The sequence below is a fragment of the Dendrobates tinctorius genome, unplaced genomic scaffold (genome assembly GCF_039654945.1).
Source record: "Dendrobates tinctorius isolate UK_male_01 unplaced genomic scaffold, ASM3965494v1 ptg000098l, whole genome shotgun sequence".
Classification (NCBI taxonomy): Eukaryota; Metazoa; Chordata; class Amphibia; order Anura; family Dendrobatidae; genus Dendrobates; species Dendrobates tinctorius.
The window spans coordinates 12,209,884-12,234,170 of record NW_027361766.1 but is presented as its reverse complement, the minus strand read 5'-3'; the positions used below and the strand labels follow the sequence as shown (position 1 = coordinate 12,234,170).

Below are 24,287 nucleotides of genomic sequence, written 5' to 3'. Positions count from 1 at the left end.
GATACTTGCGGTATCGGAATGCTCAACACTAGTAATGACATAGAAACGTCAAGACCAGAGGGAACAGGAAATCCCACCATAGTATCTTTTACGGTTTCTGACAAACCCTTCCGAAAGAGAGCTGCCAAGGCATTATCGTTCCAAGTAGTAAGGACCGCCCACTTTCGGAATTTTTGACAGTACAATTCTGCAGAATCTCGACCCTGGCTCAATGCCAACAGGGTCTTTTCAGCCTGATCAATAGCATTAGGTTCGTCATACAACAACCTCAAGGCTTGAAAAAATGCGTTCACATTAGTCAGAATAGGATCATCTGGTTTCAAAGAAAACGCCCAATCCTGGGGATTGCCACGCAGCAAAGAGATGACAATTTTAACCTGCTGCACGGAGCTCCCTGACGTGTTAGGCTTTAAAGCAAAAAATAATTTACAATTATTTTTGAAATTCAAAAATTTAGACTGATCCCCAAAAAACACATCAGGTGTAGGAATCTTTGGTTCAGCAGCATGTGAATGAGCAAGGTAGGCGGAAATTCCCCGCACTTCCGCAGCGAGCTGCTCCACACGATCAGACAATTGCTTTATCTCCATTGAGAGAAAAAAAAATTCCCCCTACGGCCTCAGAGATATAGAGGAAAAAATATACACACTTTTTTTTTTCCTGCTATTGAGTACCCTAGGATCTGCGGTATGGCTGGTGATTCTGTTATGAATGAGTCACCGTAGGAGGCAAAAACAGAAATACTAGTGTTATGGAAATATATATGTATTTCATATAGATCTCACTTGCCTGCTATAGGCTATATACTCATGTACTCTTATATATTCTTATATGCACACAGATACATATTCACAGTTTGAACCTTGTAACTAGTTGGTGGAAATGACCTACTGCCCCCCCCATGAGATAGTCTGGGGAGCAGATGGTATCTTATGATAGCATTGTCTTGTGATATTTGTCCCAGACATAGAAAGAGGAAGTTTAGGCCAGATGTGCCAGCCGATACCAGAAAATGCTGACACTTTAGAAACAATAGGCTGTAAATTACATATTGCTAGAATCAGCTTTTTGGTAAACTCTTCCATATATGTTCATGTATTCAAACTGACCAATTACACTAGAAGGTCAGCCTTTATGTTAATGAGTGCCACTCCTTTTCTGTACAACTGTTAAAACCAAGTATATTCAATAAAACTTCCAGAGTTTTGCTGGGAGGTATTGCTGCCACCCAAGTCTGGCGTCTTTCCTTCTTTGAGCGCTCAGTAAGACTCTGTCTAATTTGGGCAGGCCACAGTACGCACAGGGGTAAATTTACCCAACTATAAATTTCCACATCAATTTGGCGCACCAACGCTGAGGGCTTTGGATGAAACACACGGGGACCCAGCTGACCGGAAAGATGGGGGTACCGTTACGGGCCTGGCACACGGGACGGAGGCTGCAGCTCCATAAGTAAGGTAAGAAAATTCTGTCATCTTCCCTGAATGTCCCGTGTCCAGCCCGGGTCCGTACCCCTAGCCGTTCAGGTGTGGTCACCACCGTATCCCAGGTAAAGTGTAAAAAGTCCACCCTTATCCAAACCCTGGGATAAGCTAAGTGTCTACTGTGGTTCTGTGTGTCTCAGATCCGGTTGTGAGAGGTGGTGGAAAAATTGTGACCGAATTGTGCTTGTGGTTGCTAGGGGACCGATAAAAGACACTGAGTCTCTCTAACTAAGTCAAATCACGTCCCCGCACCACGCAGAGGTTTTGACTTAGACGGGATATCACAGGTGGTTTCCTCTAGAAAAGCTGTCACGGTCCCCGCAAACATACACGGAGGTGTCAGCTTCAAGGAGGTATCACAGGAGAATCCCTCGGCTGTCGCACGTCCCCGCACCACGCGGAGGTTGGCAGACTGGAGAGATATCACTGGCTAATCATTGGAGAGGTTATCACGGTTCTCGGGTGCACACGGAGGGGTGATAATCTAGTGGGATATCACGGCTCCCGTCTCCCAGCAGACGGAGGGTGATACGTCCCGGCGTCAACCAAAACGCCACAGGTGATTGGCATTGACAGTTATCGGTTACCAGCAGCTGTTTCACATACGAGTCACAAAACAAGGGCTTTCGATCTCTCTCCCCGGACGTCTTTATGTGAATTTATTGCAGGTTTTCGCAGAGATCTGAAGAGAAAGAGTTTTGCCTTTCATTATTGTATACTTCCTCTTTTGCCATATTGTTACATTTTTGTTTTACACTCTGCTGTTTGCATAAGTTTATCTTGCATTTTTTTGGTAGTGGTCTTTGCCTGCGGGGGTTAGAAGGTTTGGGAAAGTTGGGTGAGTCTGTGGGCACTTCACCCATCACCCCTCCCTCCCATTACATTGTTTTAGGTTTTGCACAGACGCAGGCAGAGAAAGAGGAAGTTGAATGCCTGCATTCTGAATTGAGATTACTTTTTAGTTTTTATTTTTGTTTTTGCAAACGTTTTACCAAAGTTTAACAACTTTTGTGTTTTTTCTTTCTTCTTTTTTTCCCTCCATTTTTTCCATATATTTGGTCTTTGGTTTTTTCTGAGTGGATTCTTTTATATATGTTTTGATCTTATCAACTTTTTGGTTTATTATCATTTTTCTCATTTTTTCCTTTTTTCCATTCTAATCTCTTTTAATTTTTCTTCTAAGTTTTTCTTCCACGGTTTTTGTGACAGGTTTAGTTTTCACTTCTTTCTTTCAGTTTTGTTATAAAGAGAATTTTTACCTGCGTTGGGTTATTCACTAAATGTTCCTGTTTGTTTTCTTCTAAGCAGGGCAAAAGGGATTGCAAAGTGTTTAAAGTGTTAATCACCTTTTTCAGTTTCAAAACAGACATAATACGTGTTTTTTTTCCTTAAGCTGACATGATGTATTGAAAGAAAAGGGAAGTAGCTAGTAATTGCAGTCTGCACTTCTTAAAGTGATAGAGCATTTAACGCCACAGACGTTGATAGCAGATAGTGTGAACAAGAAAGGATTGGTTTTTTTTTATTTTTTACGTGTAGGGAAAGTGTTTCCAGCGGCATACCAATCTGAGCCGGCTGAGAAGGACTACAAGTCCAAAAATGCCCTCTGCAACGGACAATAAGGGGAAGCCATTGGCTCCCCCTCCCATCTCCACTCTTCCCTCAATCTCAGCTATTCTCACAACCTCCTCCCCACTTTCATCTATTTCTCCCATACCTCGTCCTCCCTCACCATCTCTCCCTCCTCTATCTTCTTCACCTCCGCCTATCTCTCCACCTATCCCTCATCCCCCTCCTCCTTCTCTCTCTCCTATCTCTCATCCCCCTCCTCTTTCCTCTCCCTCCTCTTTGTCTTCGCCATCCCCTCCTCTTCAGTCTCCTCCCCACTCTCCTTCGCTATCTCTCACTTCTCCTATTCCAAACCTCTCCTCCACCCTTCCCCCTTTTCCTTTTTCTCACCCATCTCTCAGTTCATCGTCACCTGCTGGCCTAGTGCCAGATCCAGACAATGAAGTGTCCCTAATTCCCAGGGGACTCTCTCTAAAGAAACAGATATGACACCGGGAGTAGAAAGTGAATCACTCCCCACACATGACAACGCAGGTGCCCTCCCGATACAACAGATAGCAGAAGGGAGGTGTGGGCCGTCAGACACTGCACTTGCTGAGACTGGAGATCCTATGTGCCAAACAGAGCTGCAGTCTCAGAAGGGGGGAGTGCTATATACAGACAGAAAGACAATCACACAATGGTACAGTTCCTCCTCTGATGAAAATGAAGGAGAGACAGACATGCTACCTAGCGCAAGGAGGAACTCACAGACACCAAGTAGGCAGGGGCAGATAGAGCCAGAACTCTTACACTAAGTGCCTTTCACCCCTAGTCAGGTGTTCAGTATTCTAAAAAACCTGCCAGACCCAGATATGGACCCCATGCCATTTTACCGAAGAATGCAGCAGAGCCAGCAGACATATGCTGCAACTTGGAGTGATCTCTGGTCCATAATGGAGATTAAAGCAGGTGAAACACTCTGGCCAATCATGAAGGAACACTTCAAGCTTCCATCAGAATTAGATGTGCATTCCTGGGAATCGGGATCAAAGCTAATTGAACAGCTTAGGCCTCTTTCACACATCAGGTTTTCGCCGTCAGGCGCGATCCGGCGCTTTTGACAAAAACCGGATCCGGCGAAATGCAATGCCGGATCCGGTTCCCCCCCCATTGACTTGCATTTGCGCCGGATCGCGCCGGATGGCCATGCGTTTCATCCGGTTTTTGCCGGATCCGGCAATGTGTCGCGATCCGGCATCTGGAAAAAACGGCTACTGTAACGTTTTTTGTCTCTGGCGAAAAAGCCGGACACGCCGGATCCGGCGCGTCCGGCTTTTTCACACAATGAAAGCCTATGAGCGCCGCAATGCGCCTGATCCGGCGAAAGCCGGATCCGGTGGCCGGATCCGGTTTGTTTGGTCTGAGCATGCTCAGTAGCTCTGCCCACAAGACATATATAAAAGCAAGACAGTGGGACCCACAGCCACACCCAACATGCCACCCAAGAAAGCAACCAAGCGCAGGAGAAGGCAGGAGACCACTGCAGCACCATCAGCACCACCACCACCCCAAATGGAGCAGCAAATGGAACATGCTGAGGAGGGGAGGCCAGCAGCAGATGAGAGACGGTAATTATCAAATCCCCCATTCCTCCAAACTAGGGCCATGGAATATCAAGATATTGATTGGCCCTTTGTTTCTCTTTATTCAACAGCCGCCCAAGAGATGCAGCAGCAGCAGAAATGGCAGCACTGGCAGCAGCAGCAACAGCAGCAGCAATACCCACAGCCATGGAGTCTGGCCATGAACAGGACAGCACATTTTCTTCTGGGAGCCCTCCCTCGCATCGTCAGCGTTTGACGGTAAGTTTTTATTTCCAAAATCCATCATCTCTGTAATATATGTCTATTCATTGCCTTTTATTTCAAAACAGGAATCACAAGATGAAGAGGAGCTCCCAGAAGAAGAAGGAAGGGGTGGACAGACACCTGGAGTGGGCTCACAATTGGTAAGTTTTTGGCATCAAACGCAGAAACACAACATCACACTACACACAACACATAGAAATCAATGTTCTGCAGACCACACACAGCAAACAAATGCCAACATCCAAAGACCTAACATTTTTTGTTTTCTTCTCTAGTCTTCCCAATCTGGTGCTCGGCCAAGAGGTCCTCGCAGTGCCTCCCAGGGTCGTCGGCTACAGCAACGCGGCGGTCACCAGCGTGTAAGTATAAATATTTTTGCTTTGTTTTTTTGGCTTTTTTATTTCATTTCTTTTGTGGAGGCTAATTATGTTATTTTTGTCTTTTTCTTTAACAGCCTTCACAGCGTGCTCCCGACTCTGACGGTGAGGATGGAGGACTCGATGTGGACCACCTCATCGATCTCGTCAGAGAAAGGGAGCCGCTCTGGAATATGGCTGACCGCCGCCACGCTGACCTGATCGTTACCCGACGACTCTGGGAGGAAATCTGTTCGCTCCTTGTGGACCGCTGGGAGGACCTCGATGCTCGGGCCCAGATTAAAGAGCGTAAGTATATACAGTACCGGTTGCTTGATGTAAACCAGTGTTTCCCGAACTCCAGTCCTCGTGGTCCCCACGGATCATGTGTTCAGGATTTCTATTTACTATGGAAATCCTGAAAACATGACCCCTGGGGACCATGAGGACTGGAGTTTAGGAAACACTGATATTGTATACTAACCACTCCTTTCTCGTTTCAGGGAACAGAATTGTGAAGCGGTGGCGGTCTGTGAGGGATCGTTTCAAGAAGGAGTTCAATAAAGAGATGCGGGCCCTGAGTGGATCTGGAGGACGCAGGAGCAAGTACAAGTACGCCCAAGCCCTGTCGTTCCTCCGGGATACAATGGTCACCAGAAGGTAAATATTACTCACCACATGTGACAAAAAAATGTTTAGATGTAAATTTTTTTTTTTCAGCCAGGGCCATACCATGTCACTATTTTAATTGTTTTTTTTATCTTTATTCCACAGCACGGTGAGCAGCACTCGGGAGCCTGCACGATTGAACCCTTCTGAGGCGATCCCTGAGGAGACCGGCACCGAGGGACACTTCGACCGCCCCGGTACATCTGCACCTTCCCAGCCTTCCCACACATTCGACCCATCTGTCCCATCCACCAGCACAGGAGCATCGTGGCCGCCTACATTACATGAAGCTGCTGGTGAGGAGATCGCTTTCCCTTTACCCCACCCTTCTGCCCCTGCCACCTCTAGTACACCTGCGGGTACTGGGCGGCAGCGGCAGAGGGGTCAGGAAAAGACTTATGCACCAGAGTTCTTGCATCTGAATGCATCTTTCCAGAACTGTCTAAAAGTCTTGTCAGAGCAAATCTCCGCAGGCTATCAGCAGATCAACTCCAGCATTCTGGAGGTGAAGACACTTCTGCAAACCATGCATTCAGAAGCAAGATCTTTGCCAAACCACACCTTTTTCAGGTCTGTTGTGGAGCGCATGGAAACGATCTCTCCTGCCCAGCAGATGCATGTAATGCATTCATGCCACGCTGCTCTCCAGCAAGTTACCTCCCAACCTCCTCCTCCCACCACAGTAGTTCCTCCACCTGCACCCCCTCCAGCCACTTTCCATCCTCCCCCTCCTATTACATCTACACCCCCTCCAGCCACTTTCCATCCTCCCCCTCCTATTACATCTACACCCCCTCCAGCCACTTTCCATCCTCCCCCTCCTATTACATACCATCCACCTCCCCAGCACCAGCAACCTCCCCAGCACCAGCAACCTCCCCAGCACCAGCAACCTCCCCAGTACCAGCAACCTCCCCAGCACCAGCAACCTCCCCAGCACCAGCAACCTCCCCAGCACCAGCAACCTCCCCAGTACCAGCAACCTCCCCAGTACCAGCAACCTCCCCAGTACCAGCAACCTCCCCAGTACCTGCAAACTCCCCAGTACCAGCAACCTCCCCAGTACCTGCAAACTCCCCAGTACCAGCAACCTCCCCAGTACCAGACATCTCCCCACTTCCAGCAACCTGCCCCGTACCAAACTCCTTCCCCATACAACTTGCCATCAACATCATCTGCTCCTACAGTCCCTGCCCAACCCTCCACTCCACCACCCACCACCTCTTCTGCCTCCCACATGTCCACCCATTCTGTAGTTTTTTCCACACCTTCGCCTCTAACTGTTCCTTCCCCACCACGATCCCAGTCCTCTCTCCACACTCCCAGTGTCGAAGTGTCCCGCAGCCCCTCCAGCAGTATTTCCACCCCACACTACACAGATTTATAATGTGTGTATTTAAATAAAAATGACCAGTTTTATGGTTTCAAAGCTTTATTAAAAAAGTTTATTAAAATTTAAAAAAAGTTTACTAAAAAAAACATTTTTCAATAAAAGTTAAATTATTTTACACTGGTTGTCTGTCATTTCTTTCTGCGGCGAAAAAGGTTAGATACAGGGTATTTAAAAGGTAAAATGGTATTCAAAACTAGGTATATAACTGTGTGTAAATTTTAGCTTTTTGCCACAGTTGTGTTCCTGGTTGTGTTTGAAGCAAAGTATTTCACCTAAAAAGTTGTGTTTATTGTTGGTGATTTCCTAACAATGTACACAACTTTTGTTAAAAGGTGAAATACTTTGCATAAAACACAACCAGGTACACACCTGTGGCCTAAAGCTAAAAATAGTAAGACCATGACAAGATAGCCAACTTTGGTTGGCAAAGGTATATACTGTTGGTACACAATTTTGGTTAAGGGCACAAATCTTTCACACTCTGTCATCCTGCCAGTGTACTCTGCCTTGAGGTGACATAAAGTATATTGCAAAATTGTCCCTCATTACTGAAACCGTCACAGAACTTCTAGTGGTAATGTCATGGTAATCTTGCAAGGTGGTTTCTTCAGAGGTGTCCTCAATGGAAATGGGTTCCTTGCAGATAACAAAATTGTGCAGGACCACGCAAGCTTTGATCACCTCGTCCACAGTTTCTGTCTTGAGGTTGATTGCAGTGAATAGGACCCGCCATTTGGCTGTCAGAATACCAAAGGTGCATTCAACCATTCTTCTTGCTCTTGTGAGGCGGTAATTAAAAATGCGTTTTGTTCTTGACAATCCTCTGCTACCGTACGGTTTCAAAAGGTGTTCTGACAGCTGGAAGGCTTCATCCCCTACACAGACAAATGGCATAGGTGGACCAGATGTTTGCGGCAGCGGTCTAGGGGGTGGGAACTGGAAGGTGTTTCCATACAGTTTACGCCCCATGGCAGACAGTTTGAAAACTTGAGAGTCATTGGAGCGGCCATAGGCCCCAATATCCACAGCAATAAATTTGTATTCCGCGTCAGCGATGGCCATGAGGACAATTGAAAAATATTTCTTGTAATTGAAATATTCCGATCCCGATCCGGCTGGCTTTACAATGCGGATATGTTTCCCGTCCACAGCGCCCAAGCAGTTGGGAAACTGACATATTTGTTGAAACTTTTCAGAAATTTCAATCCACCTCTCTGTTGTGGGCTCTGGTAAAAACTCTTCAGCTAAGGAGTCCCACAGTGCATGGCATGTGTACTTCACTATTCCAGATATGGTGGAAATCCCGAGTCTGTACTGGAAATGCAGTGACGAAAGGGATTCTCCAGTTGCAAGAAATCTGTGGGGAATTAAAAAACAATCAATTAGTTTAAAATCACAGCATTACATACCAAAACTCAGCTATAACACTTGGAGATACAAACTACCACCAACAAGATTGCAGTGAAAGTGTGCTCTGATGCGAGCATATCCAATAAATGTGGCTTACCTTAAAGTCACCATCAGACGCTCTGCGGGTGAAACAGAGAAGCGGCAATAGGTGTCCGCTTTTCTTATGAGGTGTGCAATGCGCTCCACCAAGTAATCAAAATTCTCCATTTTCATCCTAACATATCCAAAAAATTTCTCCGGGTTTCGTCGAAGGTCCATGCAGAGTGTAGAATAGACCCCACGCGTCATTCTCTTGGCTGTGATGGGGTGGATCCACAAACGTCGTCTACGATGCCTGATGAGCTGCTGTCTCGCTCTCTCCTTCTCCAGAACAATCACCCTCAAACGATTCGCCTCCGCTGTAAAATCCGCCAAATTCTTCAAAATATTTCCAATGACAACATCCATCTTCGCCAGTAACTTGCTCTTCTCTCCAACCTGCACTTTCTCCTCTACAACCTGTCAAAGAAGGGCTGTAGGAACACGCTATATATAGTTTTCCAGTAGCCAATCCCGTTCGGAAGGCCACAAGGGGTGTTTTTAAAAACCGGATCCGGCGTAATCCGTCGAAAAACGGATCGAAAAACGGATGAACCGGATGAGACGGATCCGGTTTTGTCTGTCAAGAACAAGACGGATCCGGCAGAAAAACGGATCCGTCACATCCGGTTTTATGAAATATTTACCGGATCCGGCGCTCCGGCACGACGCCGGATCACGCCTGACGCCGAAAACCTGATGTGTGAAAGTAGCCTAAGAGAGTGGGCCAACGCCAGACAAGCACTCAGCCTGCATAACATGAGCCAAGCCGAGACAGAGTCTGTAGACGAGTTTCATGGCAGAGTGAGGCAAGTATTCCAAATTTTAGGCTTTACTATTCATGATCAGATACACGGACAGATGTTGGCACAGGCCTATGTGCATGGACTAAGAGAACCAATCAAGAAACTACTGATAGTGGCCAGACCTGAGTACAGGACAATAGCAGTAGATGTCCTGCTTACAGTGGCCAGAAGAATTGAGTCCCTCCCAGGAGTACGGAGGACAGGCCCTCCCGTGATGGCCACTGATGTGGAGGAGCAACTATCACACAGAGTTAGGAGAGCTGGCAGGTGTTTCAACTGTGGTAACTTTGGCCATTTCCGGAACCAGTGCACAGCACCCCGGCAACCCAGGTCATCCCGCAGAGGAGTAGGCCAAGAAAGAAACACAGAAGACAATGAAGAACCCTGTCCATAGGACAGAGGCAAGGCAGGTCCGCCAGACGTCACGCCCCTGACATGTGAAACCCCATCAGCGGACCCAATACCTCAAATCACTGGGGGCTGTCATATCCTTCCTTGTTCCCCAGCTTGCAAGCCCCTGAGCATGTGGACACAGCCAGGACACTCCATCCTGTTCCAGTTTACGGTGGAGACCTGCCCACCCCACCTGATGAGCGCAGACCTACTGCAGGAACTGAAGGTGACCAAAGTGTCCCATGAAGATGTGACCTTGACCTCTTCCCCACCTCAGACCCAAGAAGAATCAATCATGCTGGTGGCCCTACAAGAGCCAAATCTATAACCCCGGACGCTCCGAAGGCCCAGCATCCGTAGCTCATCACCCAGAGCTAAACTGCCTCTAACCAGCTGGAGGTCTAAGTGGAACTGCTGTTGGCTGGTAAAGAAGATGCCCCAGCAAAAAGACCCCCTGTGAGAGCAAGGAAGCTCAGCTGAACGTCACCTCTGCCGAAAAGTAAGGACCCCAGCAAAAGGTTTGGTTTCCTGCCAGCCCTGTGCCAGAAGATGGGAGTCACTCACGGCACTGTGAAGAGCAAGGCCAGATTGAGCCGCCTCACCCACGGGAATCATCATGCGGTCCCAGCTTCTCTCGATCAAAAGGAAGACTGTGAAAGGAGAACCAGACCAGATTGAATGGAGGATAACCTGAGGACCGTGAGCGAAGCAACCGTGTTTGAAACCCCAGTTGTGCCAGATCTGCACACCCTGCTGACAAACGTGTCAGTCACAGCAACGGTGCTCACGGCAATGGGTCAGCCTGTAGCTCAACGGTTACTTCCCGAAGCTTCCCTCAATGTCCCCCCTCACCTGGACGACCAGCACCTGAAAATGCACAAAGGGGGGGGTGCGGAACAAATGGACAGTGAGGCCCAAGAGGGCCCGGAACAGCCTTTCACAGCTCGCAAGAGCATTGTCCTCCATCCCCGACAACTGGATTGCGGAGCATGCAGAAGTCATCGACATCGCTACCTGCACAGCGCTTTCCATGTCTCCTCTACTCTGCCTGGCAGAGCAGCAACGTAAGTTCTGCAAAACAGAGTCCAGTGGTGTCAAAGCAAGTTCCTGAAGACACTGTATCGCCCACTAGACGAAACTTGACAGATGACCGGAGGGCCGCGGGGGAGAAGATGGCTCCCTCAACAACTCTGAAGATGCAGTCTTTCCTTAGTCTAGTCTCGTACTGCAGAACTTGGATCCTTGGTGCTCCAGGCTTAATGCAGCCTCTGTACAAGTGCATCAACGCATTGCAACCTTCATCTCGTACAGGAAACTGAAAGACTTCATAGTCTCTGCGCCAACTCTAGGCTTCCCTGACTACGAGAAGCCATCCCGTCCTGACCAAAATGGAAAAAGAAGGACCAAGATGGAGAAGGCCATGTTACTGGCCAGGCTTAAAACAGACCCACGGAGGAAAACGAGAGGCCTCTAGACTACCTCTCAGCTGGCCTGGATCCAGTTGCAAGGGGGGGCCCTCCTTCATGAAAGCAATACCTGCAGCACACGCCCTCCTGACAAGGCTGCTCTCCACCACTCTTCAGTGCTCTCAGCCGTTACCTGTCTCTACTCCCACTCCCAAGGGGGGATGCGGATACGGACCCTCAGATGAAAAATCTGCAAGATACCGTACATGGCTCCAGCCTTGCAAATGATGAAGGAAAGTTCCACACGGGATGTGCAGCAACCAGCAATCAAGACATTCCAGAAGGTTGTCAGCCCAAGAGCCCAAGAAGCGGAGCTGATAGAGCTGACGAAAGACCTGCCAGATTGCAAAGAACAAAAACTTCCAGGTACTTGTATGACATGGCACCTGGCTTCGGACCCATCTGGGCTGCAAGAAACTTCATCACAAGCAAGCGGATCGACCGTGAAGCACCATGGAGCCATCAGAGACCTACTGGACGCTCTTCAACTACTAAAAGTGGTGGCAGTGCTGAAGGCCAGGGCACACGGAAAACTGAACACAGTAGAGACACGGGGCATCAACAGCAGACGTGGCAGCCAAAAAGAAGCAGCCAGAGGAAGACAATATGGAAAATGGGAGAGGTCGTAGAGCCGGACGGCTACTACATGACGACTGAAGACGAGAAAACCTGGCAAACAGAAGTCAATGGGAAAACCGTTGAAGATGCCATCTCTGAATTGGACAGAAGTGCTGCCTTCTCCTCCACCAGCCAACAAGCTGAATCACTTCCAGGACGAAGACTCTGACGTGGATATGAATTCTGAGGCAGAAGAATGGTGCCCACCTCTACCAGAAAGGACGTATTTGATGGAGAACATTCCAGAAGATTGTCCTCCACCACCCTCTCGTGGGGATGCTTCTCCTCCAGCACAGTCCTACGTTTGGCAGTCCATGGCAACGCTCCCCGAGACGAGCTGCATGAGTCCGAAGGCATCCCAAGGCTACGACAGTTTGACCTTCCCCCTCATCCCCGGAGAATACCGGCTGGACCTGTACCAATGCAAAGAGTCCCAAGTCCTCCTCTGACACAGTCTAACCCGAGTCTTCATACAGAGGGAGGCGCGGACAGAGACGAAACCTCAGCTAAAATCCCACCATCAGCTCAGAGAATGTCAATTATCACAACCCAGTCACTAAACCTGACAAAATGACTTCCTGAAACCTGTACAAGAAGTAACAGGATCAGACAAGGAAGGAGGAGAAGAAAAGCTGGATGCTGAAGGCCAAAAGCACTGGGCTCCAAGAAACCGTCTACCTCAAAACGTCTACCTCAAGACAGACCCAGTCTATCTCAAAGTGTGTATCCTACGGTGGTTCAATGGGCACATGGCCTCCACACAGAATTGAAGACACAGATGAATGACCTGATTGGACTCAACTTACACGTAAACAGCGAAGATTCCCAGCAGCTGTTCGGCCACCAACAAATTTAACATCGGACAAGCGGGAAAAGTTCCCCCACATCATCTGGCCTGAAGACTTCCCAGTAAGGAACCAGTTGGCGAAGACTACTGCAGAGAAGCTACTCTCAAAAATAGTGTGCAGATATGGGGTTTCCAGAAGCAATAGCAAGTGATCAGGGACCCGCATACACAGCAAACCTAACACAAGAGACCTGATCAGCAGTAGGGTCAGACTTAGGCCTACACAGCTACTCACCATCCCACACCATAGACTAGGTGTGACACTTAAGAGCAGCATGCTAAAAAATTGGCCCAAGAGACAGACAAACCCAGGCATTAGACACTCCCGTAGGCTCAGGAAAAAGCTGTCACCAATATGAGACTTTATTTGTGTCCAAACCCATTTTAGGGGTATTCTTCGCTTAGCAGTTGACTATGCAATATGATACTTTGTCTGCATGTGTAAATGAATTTATCAAAAATTTTGCTAATGTCCATTCTCGAGTTTCTCTCCTTTATTGCCAGGTCCAGAGTCGGTGCCTGGTATACACGTCATGAAGTCAGGAGACTGAGTGTGGGTGGAGAAAGTCCACAAAGAGAAGCACTCAATCCCAGATCCGATGGCCCTTCTCCAAGTGCTGACGCCACCGACCTGGAGGGAAACCCCACCTGGATCCACGCATCGTATTGCAGGGAAAAGGCCTTCATACCAGAAGATACACCTGAGCTGGAGTGATGCTGTGGATGACCTCCCTGACTGAATAAATTACCTACCTGACGGAGAATACACATGCACTGACTGCATAGACTGCTAACTAAGAGACTTTGATTACATTACACCACACCCTCTTTAGGGACAGATCTCCTGACCGCCCATTAGCAAAAGTCTGTACAGAGGAGGATGTATGCACTAAGCATATGTCAGTCCACTGGCAGCATAAAAGAGTTGCAGCGCTTTGGGCCAGGAGCAGGGTTTTAGGGCAAGTGATATCTAAGGGGGATTGTTATGGAAATATATATGTATTTCATATAGATCTCACTTGCCTGCTATAGGCTATATACTCATGTACTCTTATATATTCTTATATGCACACAGATACATATTCACAGTTTGAACCTTGTAACTAGTTGGTGGAAATGACCTACTGCCCCCCCCATGAGATAGTCTGGGGAGCAGATGGTATCTTATGATAGCATTGTCTTGTGATATTTGTCCCAGACATAGAAAAAGGAAGTTTAGGCCAGATGTGCCAGCCGATACCAGAAAATGCTGACACTGTAGAAACAATAGGCTGTAAATTACATATTGCTAGAATCAGCTTTTTGGTAAACTCTTCCATATATGTTCATGTATTCAAACTGACCAATTACACTAGAAGGTCAGCCTTTATGTTAATGAGTGCCACTCCTTTTCTGTACAACTGTTAAAACCAAGTATATTCAATAAAACTTCCAGAGTTTTGCTGGGAGGTATTGCTGCCACCCAAGTCTGGCGTCTTTCCTTATTTGAGCGCTCAGTAAGACTCTGTCTAATTTGGGCAGGCCACAGTACGCACAGGGGTAAATTTACCCAACTATAAATTTCCACATCACTAGCACAATCCAGAAAACCAGAGAAGTTGGCAGCTATCGGATTGCAGACCCCTGAACTTATCAACAACAACTAGCAGTAGCCGTGGGGGGTTCCTACGGTGCCCTAGACCCCTCGATCACAGCCGGAGAACTAAATAGCCTATAGGCAGAAAGGGAAATCTAAACTGCCCCAGAGCAGACCCCAAAGCAATAGGCAACCCCCAACATATAATGACGGTGAAGCAAGATGAAAAAACACTCACACAGATAGAAAGATAGGCTGAGCAAATGATGGGGCCCAAGCTAACTAAATAGGACAGGATAGAAAAGCTGCTGTCTGCAATCCGCCAAAACCCTATCAAAACAAGAGCCAACAGACTGATAGGGAAAAAGCCCTGAAGACGCTAGGCTTCAAAAAGACTATATCAGTACTCAGGTATTTTCTGAAGACAGAGCAAAAAGGAATTCAGCTCACCCCAGCAGGGAATGGCAGAAATCCAGAAAAACAAGGCAAAACAAAACCAAAACACAAATGCAAAAAGCAGAGCAGAAAACTTAGCTTTTGAGGAGCAGGAATCAGACTGGTCTCCTAGAATCCCTCTGAGAAATCACCAGCAAGGCAGAAGGGTGTCCAGTCAGCAATTCCAGTCACCCAGTCATAATCATCCTGCTCAGGTGCTTGGTAATCAGCCTCACTACCTTCCTTCACCAGAAGAGGGAGTTCATCAGACCTCAATGGTGAAGGGGAAAATGAACTCACAACACACAACCCACGGAACCACTACAGCACCTTTTGCAGCAGCGGTCGCGACAGGCAACACCAACGTCCCACAACCCGCTGGGGCCGTAGGTCAGAAGACGGCTAGCAAAGGGAGTCTCTCCAAGTAGCTCCTGCAATCTGATGAAGTGAATCTCTACCCGATATCCTAGTCCCCATTACCACTGGGTAAGGACATCTGTATTTTCGAGAGGGCCCAGTACTGGAAGAAGCGAGTGATAAAAGACAGAAAGAGAGGCGATATGTTGTCCCTGCAATGGCTCTAGGATGCTGTCAATTTAAGGTAGAAGAGCGATGCTCATGAGGGAAAGAAATCTGTTTTGGCATAGATCTGGGTTACAGTTACCTAGAGGAATATAGCATGGGTCACAAAGTATATACAGTATAATAGGATTGCCGTCAAGAGGAGTGATGTCAAATGTAAATGCCTGCCATCCAATTTTCCCAACTCTAAATGAGGGAGGTAGTGCAGTCCCTTAAGATTTTCAGTTGACAGGCAGATGCACCTATTGATTATAATACCCCGGCGGCACTAAAAACCCGCTCTGACAAAACACTAGCAGCAGGGCAGGCCAGGACCTCCAAGGCATAGACAAACATTTCATGCCACGTGTCTAGCTTGGATACCCAATAGTTGCAAGGCAAAGAGGAATCACAGAGGATGCTGGTATGGTTAGCAAGGTAATCCTTCAGCATCTTCCAAAACTTTTCCCTCCTTGTCAGAATAACCCACACATTAAGGCCTCAGCAATGGGAAGGTCTGAGAAAACTGTCCTTTGATAGTGTTCTCATGGCTCTGCCAAGTAACTGTGACCTCTGCTGCTAGCGTTGTCATATGAGATTTTTTTTTAATCTTTAACTAGGGCCTTCTGGTACTGCAACATTTTATTAGACCTCTCCACCACAGGAAGGAGAGATGTAAAGTTCTCTTTGTAGTATGGGTCTAGAAGTGTGACCAGTAATTAGGGTTAATGTTATTAGTGCTTACAGTGCGAGGGTCATGGGAAATGCAGCAGAACATTGACTCAGCCATGTGTGCCAGACTGCCCACAGCTAAGACATCCCTGTCCCCACCTAGAGGACTGTTCATCTTCTCCTCCTCTTCCTCCATCTCCTCCTCGTCTTCAGGCCATCCACAGACAACAGATGGGATGAAGGTGGTGTGGGTAGTATCGTCTGTAGCGCAGGCTACCAGATAATGTTCCTCCTCCTCACTATCACTCAATACATGTTGAGAAGATGAGATTAGGCTGGGTTGGGTTGCATCACCCTGCATAGTTTCTGTCATGATCCAGTTTGGATCTGACAGTTTAAATTCACAAAGTGAACTTTTTTCCTTTGGCTTGGTGCCAAAGTGGTGTGATTGCCCCCGGTGGCCATTAGAATTATTACACGTGGTGTCGTTCATTTTAAGTTGCCCCGGTGGTGGTGAGTGGTAGTGCACTTTAGTTTCTTTGGTTTAATGTGCACGTAATTACAAATCAGGTGTTAGGCTCTATAAAAGAGAGCCAGGGGTGTGCAATCATGGTTGGTGATATTGATTGTGTGTTAGTCATTCACAAGGAAGCCTGGGTGAAAGAAGGAGCAGAACATGAGTCCTGCGCAGCCCAGCCAGAGGGGACGAGTGGCAGCTATGTGGTCTGCAAGAAGGGCTGGCATGGCGTGGTGGAGTCACAGTTTATGGTGTCGGCAGGAAGTGCTTGCATGGCTTGCTGGAGTGGCGACTATGGAGAGAGTTGCACTGAGCATGCGGGACTTGGTTGCTGAGAGCTGGACTCAAGCATGCTTGACTTTTTGGGCAGGAGCTGAACTCATCTTTCGGACTCTGTTACTGGACTTCTGCAATTGGTGGTGGACTCTGCTTCAAGGCTACACTATTTTGATGGATCCGATTATGGTGATGGATCCGGGTGGAGGAGAAGATGCACACAGGTGGTGGTCTCTGTTGCTAGGAGCGTACGCAACAGAGCAAAGCTAAGTGGTGTTTCCCCTGTATTGTCATTTTTCCTCATGTGTGTTTAGTGCAGTGGTGGGATTAGATTCCGCATCGACCAATTCCCTAGTGAGGGTTTAGGTGCAGGGCGACTCAGGGTTTGAGGTACGCGTGCTTCGCCCGGTGCGGGACCGGCATAGGGAACGATAGGAGTGGAGGGACACTGGCTCTGGGGAGCTCAGGAGGTCTCGAATTCCCTATTCCCTATCGCAGGGCCCACCATTGTTAATGTTGCCCAGGTTCCCCCTTATTATTTAAATTCGCCTTACTGGAGGCGGGGTTTTCAGACTATTGTACATAACGTTTATTACCTAAATTCGCCAGTTGGAGGCGGCGTATCCAGCTGCACGTTTTATTATTTAAATTCGCCCCACTGGAGGCGGTGTATCCAGGGTCACGAGTGTTATGGGTTCGCCTTGCGGTAGTCGCTGCGTCCAGACACGCGTGACCATGACATTATCACCAACCCTTACTTTTTTTTTTCCTGGTGAGCTTTGGCCATGTGGAGACCTGGGAGTAATTGCTGCCGGGTCTCACTGAGGTGAGTGGGGAGCAGCATGGTGTGTTAGAGCCGCTGCAGCAGCAGTTATCAGGGTCTGGGGCCTCTGCTCAGGAAACCAGGAAATCAAAATGGTGGCTTTGGCAAGTAGCCTCCTAGAGTCGCTGCTGGGGAGCGGGACTTGTTCATACAGGCGGACGTAACCAGACAGGTGGGTGGAGTTGGTGATCCCCATGGTGCTGTCTGGGGTTCCCCGAGGTGAAGGGGTACGTCCCTGTAGTGAGCAGACTGGTGTGATAGTCCGCGGGGCTCAAGCCAAATCTTTAATACCACCGAAGAAGCCGCTCCCTCCTGGTCGTGTGGAGGAAGGCGACCAGCGAGTGTATATTTCCTCCATATCTCGGTCCCTTCTCCTCCAGGTGTGAGCAGCAGGTGCGCTGCAGGGGAGTGGGGGGCATATCTCAACCCTCGCCATTAGCCAACCCTGGGAGGCGTAGACCTCATGGTGAAAGGGTTGGATGGTGGTGTCCCTTGGTGAATAGCGGGGGTGTGAGTGTGGTGACAGCAGGGGGACGCCTCTGTTGTCGAGTCCAGAATGAGTTCACAAAAATATGACAAACGAATGTGTGGCAATAAACGTTCAGGTCCGGACCTGTGTGTGAACGAGCATGTATGGGTGGCCACTAAAAAACATCTTGTGGAAGTGTGTTGTGGAGTCTGATCAACTCATAGCAAATATACACATACATAAACTCGTTCCCCAGGTCGGCGCTGTGGAGATGAGTGGTGCCTCCAGAACATACATTGCCAATATCAGCGGTGTGTTTGTCATTAACCTGAAGTGTCAGGTAGTGGTGGGGTGAACTCAGGATCTGGGCGTCCCCGCTGTAGATGTTTCACTAATGAGGAGAGGTCTTGAGGGTCCAGAGGCCCCTCATTAAGGAGGGGGTACTGTCATGATCCAGTTTGGATCTGACAGTTTAAATTCACAAAGTGAACTTTTTTCCTTTGGCTTGGTGCCAAAGTGGTGTGATTGCCCCCGGTGGCCATTAGAATTATTACACGTGGTGTCGTTCATTCTAAGTTGCCCCGGTGGTGGAGAGTGGTAGTGCACTTTAGTTTCTTTGGTTTAATGTGCACGGCGGCGTATCCAGCTGCACGGTTTATTATTTAAATTCGCCCCACTGGAGGCGGTGTATCCAGGGTCACGGGTGTTATGGGTTCGCCTTGCGGTAGTCGCTGCGTCCAGACACACGCGTGACCATGACAGTTTCTTGCTCCATCTCAACTTGCCTGCATGGTTTGTTGCTCCATCAAAACTTGCTTTGCCTGCAAAGTCTCCTCTTTAATTGTGAGCAGCGAGCATTTCAGTAGACTGTGAAGCGGGATGGTTATGCAGATTATGGCATCATCGCCACTCACCATCTTGGTTGAGTCCTCAAACTTTTGGAGAACCACACAGATATCAGGCATCCATGCCCACTCATCAGCAATGGGCATGTTGTAGCTTGTATTCAACTATTATCCTCTGCGGCTCACAAAGCCTTGCCAGCATATGTAACGTTGAGTTCCAACGCGTGGTGACATTGCATACCAGTCGGTGAGCTGGAAGTTGCAAACGCTGCTGCAGCACTGCCAGGGTGTTGGAAGCTGCAGCTGACTTGCAGAAATGGGCACACACATATTGTACTTTCACAAGTTGATCAGGCAGATCTGGGTAGGTTTAAAACACTAAGTTGAGCATGTGACCAGGCACAGTACATGTGTGAGGTTGCCTAGCTTCAGATCTGCCACAAAGTTATGGCCATTGTCACTCATGATCTTGCCTGGTTGTAGGATCAGGGGTGAGATCCACAGATCAGTCAGGTCTGTTAGACCTTTCAACAGCTCTGCAGCAGTGTGCGATTTGTCACCTAGGCAGATTAGCTTCAGCAGGGCCTGTTGCCATTTGGCTGAGGCAGTGCTGCAGCGTTTCCAGCTGGTGACTGATGCTGACATATAGGAGATGGAAGGTGAAGAGGAGGAGGTGCAAGAACAGCTGTAGGAAATCCTTGGTGTCGGGAGCATGTGATCTGTCCTAAGGTCCGACTGGGTCCCGGCTTCCACTGTGTTAACCCAAAGTGCCATCAGGAAAATGTAGTGTCCCTGGCCGCAAACACTTGTCTATGTGTGTTAGGCGTCGAGTTTCCCCCACTGCACAGGGGGAATCTCAAGCTATGTCCTCTGAGGTCTCCCACTCCTCTGCAGCCACAGAGATTAATGCTAAGCAGAGAAGTCGGTCCCGGCATCTTGCCCAGGCTGATGCTAGGCATCTGGTTGCTCCTTCAGGCTCTGCTATAACACCATGCTTGAGTCAGCAGCAAGCAGACACTTTTGGGCCAAAGTCCTGTCTTTTGCTTACTGAGCATGCCTGTGGGACGACCTCTCATTGGAGGTCGGAGGTCACATGCGTAGGTTCCATTCCTGCTCGGATTGGTCCACTGGGAAGGTCCCGGAAGGACGCCGCTATAAGAGTCGCATGGCGGCTCAGCCATGCGCTAGTATAGACTCTTATTGTATTTTGTGTGAGTGATGATGGATGCATGAAACTGGTGATTGACACATTATAGCTCCCCTCCCTTGGATACGTATGTTATAGGGCTATAGAGTTAGAGTCAGTGCTTACTAGTGGCTTGGTCTGCGCCATGGTGCTTCCACATATCAGCACCTCACTCAGCGCCATATGGTGCCGTCCAGCTCTGGGCACCTTCAATACCGCATTTAGCGGCTGCCTCCGCCAGTGCGACGCCATGCGCAAGTCTAGCGCTTTCTTCCCTTGTCTGGGTGGTTAGTGGCGTCCACCAGAGCGGTGCAGTTCACACATAGTGCGCTTTATTTATTAATTTGTTTCTTCCTGGCACCACAGTTGCAGTGCCGAGCACTAGTGTGACTAGAGGGACTCTAACCCAGTGTCTCAGGGGTAGGGTTCTGTGCCTATACACTGGTGCTCACATTGCCGAGCTCTGTGAGCATAAACAGGCTGCGGCATTTGTATTTGGAGTTCGGGCGGTCTTAGTGTGTAACAGAGTCCGCCTCTGTACACACTAGATGGAGTTAACCCTGTGTGTTCCTCTATTGTACCGCCATATAATGTCCGCCAATACCGAGCAGCAGTTACCATCTCTGCACGGTGGGCCCCGGGCTGCGAACGCACCTTATACCTTCTTTATTATTTGGTGCATTCCGCCAGCCCGTAACAATGTGTCCATGGTTAATTGTCCTTTCCAGTAACAGCATTGGTCAGGGCATAGTTGATGTTATGGGACACGTGTTTGTGTGAGGCTGGGATGACACACTGGGAAAAATAGTGGCGGCTGGGAACCGAGTACCAAGAGACGGCTGCTGCCATGAGGTTGCATAAAGCTTCTGTCTCCACAAGCCTAAATGGCAACATTTCTAGGGCAGGTAGTCTGGAAATGTGGCCGATTAAAATTGTGACATGTGGGTGGGTGGCTGCGTATTTATGCTTGTGTTTCAAGGACTGGGGTAGGGACAACTGAACACTGCTCTGGGACAAGAACGTGGACCAGGTTGTTGACGGTGGTTGCAAGTGTGCAATGACAAGTGCAGGATGGAAAGCATTTTTGCCATCATCATGGACAGGGTTTGATGTATACGTGTGGAAGTTAAGAGGCAATGGTGTCACTCGCAGACACTGTTTCTGGACCCTGCCATTTGGCCCAACAAGATGGGTGTTTTGCTGTCATGTGCCTAAACATCCAGGTGGTGGTCAGGCTGATAATTGTGCTGCTTTTGCTGATGCTGGCATGGCAGATGTTGTAAATGGCCTATTTGGGTTAACTGGGCTGTTTTTAAAAAAAAAGTGCCAGACTCTGGAACACCTAACACTTGGCCTGGCAGTTTCACAAATTCTGGTACAATGGGGAACAGTTGCCTGCCTTGTGTCTCTGGCCAACCCATTGCCTCTTCCTGCCTGTTGTGGTGCTGCGGATCCCTCCCCCTCTGCATTGCTGTTCTCCCTATTCATGTCATCTTCCCAGACTGGGTCAATAACTTCATCGTCCATCACCTCGTCTTCCATTCATACAGTCTGGTCCTCCTTCGGACTTGCTGACTTAACAATCACACTTGTTGCCAATTGTGTCTCATCAACATCCACTTCTTGCAACACTAATTGCATTCTCCCACCGCTGACTTCTTGTGACAGTAGCTTCTGAAATATTTGGGCATCACTATGACTCGCCCCCAGAAGCCGTGGGGTACTTGACGCCGGGCCCATTGATTTCAATGGGAGATGTCACAGTGGCAGTGACCCGGTCCGTGGCCTCGGGCAGTCAATGTAAAAGGGGTAGAGTGATGGGGATAAAGTTATTGACATGATTCGTGATGCCACCTGTGGTTTCTGGTCAGTTTGACCAGTGCTGCAGGGTTGCTTCTCTGGGACAGATGGTGTGGTGCAGCAATGATGTTGAAGCTCCCCACAGGTGGAGCTGTAGTCCCAGGGCAGTAGTAATAGGTGTGGAGGGAAAGGGTGCAGTGTTAGGCACAGGGATGTAGCAGTGCTGAGTGGGTTGGTGCAGGAAGAAGGCAATGAGACAGCTGATTGCAGTTCCAGTTCTTTTACTCACGTTCCTGGCACAGACAGGTGCCCACTTCAATGCCGCGGTCTCCAGACCAGGGGCTCAGCCAACTCCCAGGCAGATGAAATTAACCTTTCCAGCACTCCCTTTCGTGTGCCTGCTCTGAAAGTCTCCTTTCTAGCGCTTATCTGAGGTACTTGCAGTACTGAGTTACACTGATGTTCCTCCTATTTGATGTTACTCAAACTCCACTCGTATGACAGGTGACTGTAGCCTGCTTCAGGGACTCTATCCGTCATGTCCCGGCTCACACTTAGGTTGCCACTGTGTCTTCGAGTCTTTGATGGGAATAGAGTGGTCACAACTCATAATTCCTCCGGTTTCTGATGCAGGAACATTAGTTTCACAAACAGCCCCGGATACCGGCGCCCGGCCTTGGCGCACTGAACTTAGGGAAGGGCTCTGCACTGACCCTAGTCGCCAGTCTCTCTCCTCACGTTCCGTGCTTATCTCTCTTCCTTCCGAACAACTGACTTCTTTCTTCCCCTCTCTCTTCTGCTTCTCTTTCTTTCCTTTCTGAATCTACTTCCTGACAGCTTTCCCCTCTTAGTGTCTCTAAACTCTACCCACCACCCATCACTCATGGTGTTCCAAGCAGAGAGCCACAAAGGGTGGTCTGCTATTCTAAAGTGTCTGTGTTGGATGTGAGTGGTGGAGTCTGGTCAGGTGATACCATCTTACATGGGGAGTGGGCTACTACACCTCAGAAGGAGGTGCAGTACCTCTGTGGCGACTGAGCCCTCAGGGGCGCCACATTTACATGCGATCTTCTCATGTCCCGCTTGATATAGGCAAGGCTTGAAGCCAGAATCAATAAATGGAAATGTGAACAGCTCTTTGGAGTGTCCAAGTGTAGGATCTCTTTTCTCCGGGCCCTCAGCATGGTGAGAGGAAGGAGGAGCACTGTGAGGATTATGTGGTCCAAAATCACAGCTACTGAGACTGGATTGTGTGGAAGGCAGGGTGGTGCACACATATTGACTGGAAGCATTTTCTGCTATCCATCTAACAACCTTTTCACACTGGTCTGGCTTCAAAAGTGGAGTTCTGCACCCCCCTGAAAAGTGGGATAGGAAGCTAGGTCGACATGATGTGTTCACCATCAGCTCACCATCAGCATCAAGCCCACCTCTCTGTCACTTACCACATGCCTTGCCCATTTTAAAATAAGTATGATATATTCCTGTTGAGAAAACTTTGCAGGATTAGTGTTTCAGGAAAATTTGCCCATCTCAGATAGACTTGTTACACTGCAGGAGCAATATAGCGATCCTATAGCAATCCCATTGCCACCAACCAAGTCTGGCTGTATGCTTTTGACACACAACTTGTTTAGTATAAATGGCATATATTATTTCCCTGCTGAAAAAACTTTGCAGGATTAATATCGCAGGAAATTTTGCCCACTTCAGATGGACTTGTTACACTGCAAGAGTAATATAGTGATGAAATTCCAACCAACCAAGTCTGGCTGTATGCTTTTGATGCACAACTGCTGCAGTATAAATAGTGTGTAATATTTCTGCTTAGAACAATTTGCAGGATTAAAAGTAAAAAGAATATTATTAGCCCTGAGAAGGGCTTTTGGTATGAGTTGCAGCAGAAGGGATGTGCAATTTACCCTATCCTGCCCTACACTATCCCTTCATCACAATCTCTCCCTAAGTGCTGCTAACAGTGGTATTAAAAAGCCCTAATAATGGCTGTTGTTGCAGTTGAAAGGAATATTAATGGTGTCTAATCCCTGCCTATACGCAGCTAAAACTCTGCCCATAGCTCAGCCATGCAGCACCTCTCCCTGCTCTGCCTGTTTCCATTGGTACACTGTGCCAAGCATGGCGTCCCGGGTCTTAGACGCGATGATGCTATGTGGCCAGCCTATCACAG

At 48.4% G+C, this 24,287-nt stretch overlaps 1 protein-coding gene across 7 annotated transcripts; it reads left to right on the top strand.

The window, feature by feature from the left end:
- The first annotated feature begins 754 nt into the window (after nt 1-754).
- On the top strand, nt 755-14,400 carry LOC141099068 (uncharacterized). Of its 7 annotated transcripts, XM_073587113.1 has the most exons (5): nt 755-4,663; nt 4,750-4,897; nt 4,969-5,043; nt 5,179-5,262; nt 5,358-6,327. In XM_073587113.1, the coding sequence occupies exons 1-5, from the start codon at nt 4,530-4,532 to the stop codon at nt 5,679-5,681; spliced, it is 765 nt and encodes a 254-aa protein (XP_073443214.1). In that variant the 5' UTR covers nt 755-4,529; the 3' UTR covers nt 5,682-6,327. The 7 variants fall into 7 exon arrangements, with proteins under 7 accessions (XP_073443214.1, XP_073443212.1, XP_073443213.1 ...); XM_073587111.1 differs by having other exon boundaries at nt 755-5,043; nt 5,358-5,919; nt 6,034-14,400; XM_073587112.1 differs by having other exon boundaries at nt 4,750-5,919; nt 6,034-14,400.
- Nucleotides 14,401-24,287: the final 9,887 nt, after the last annotated feature.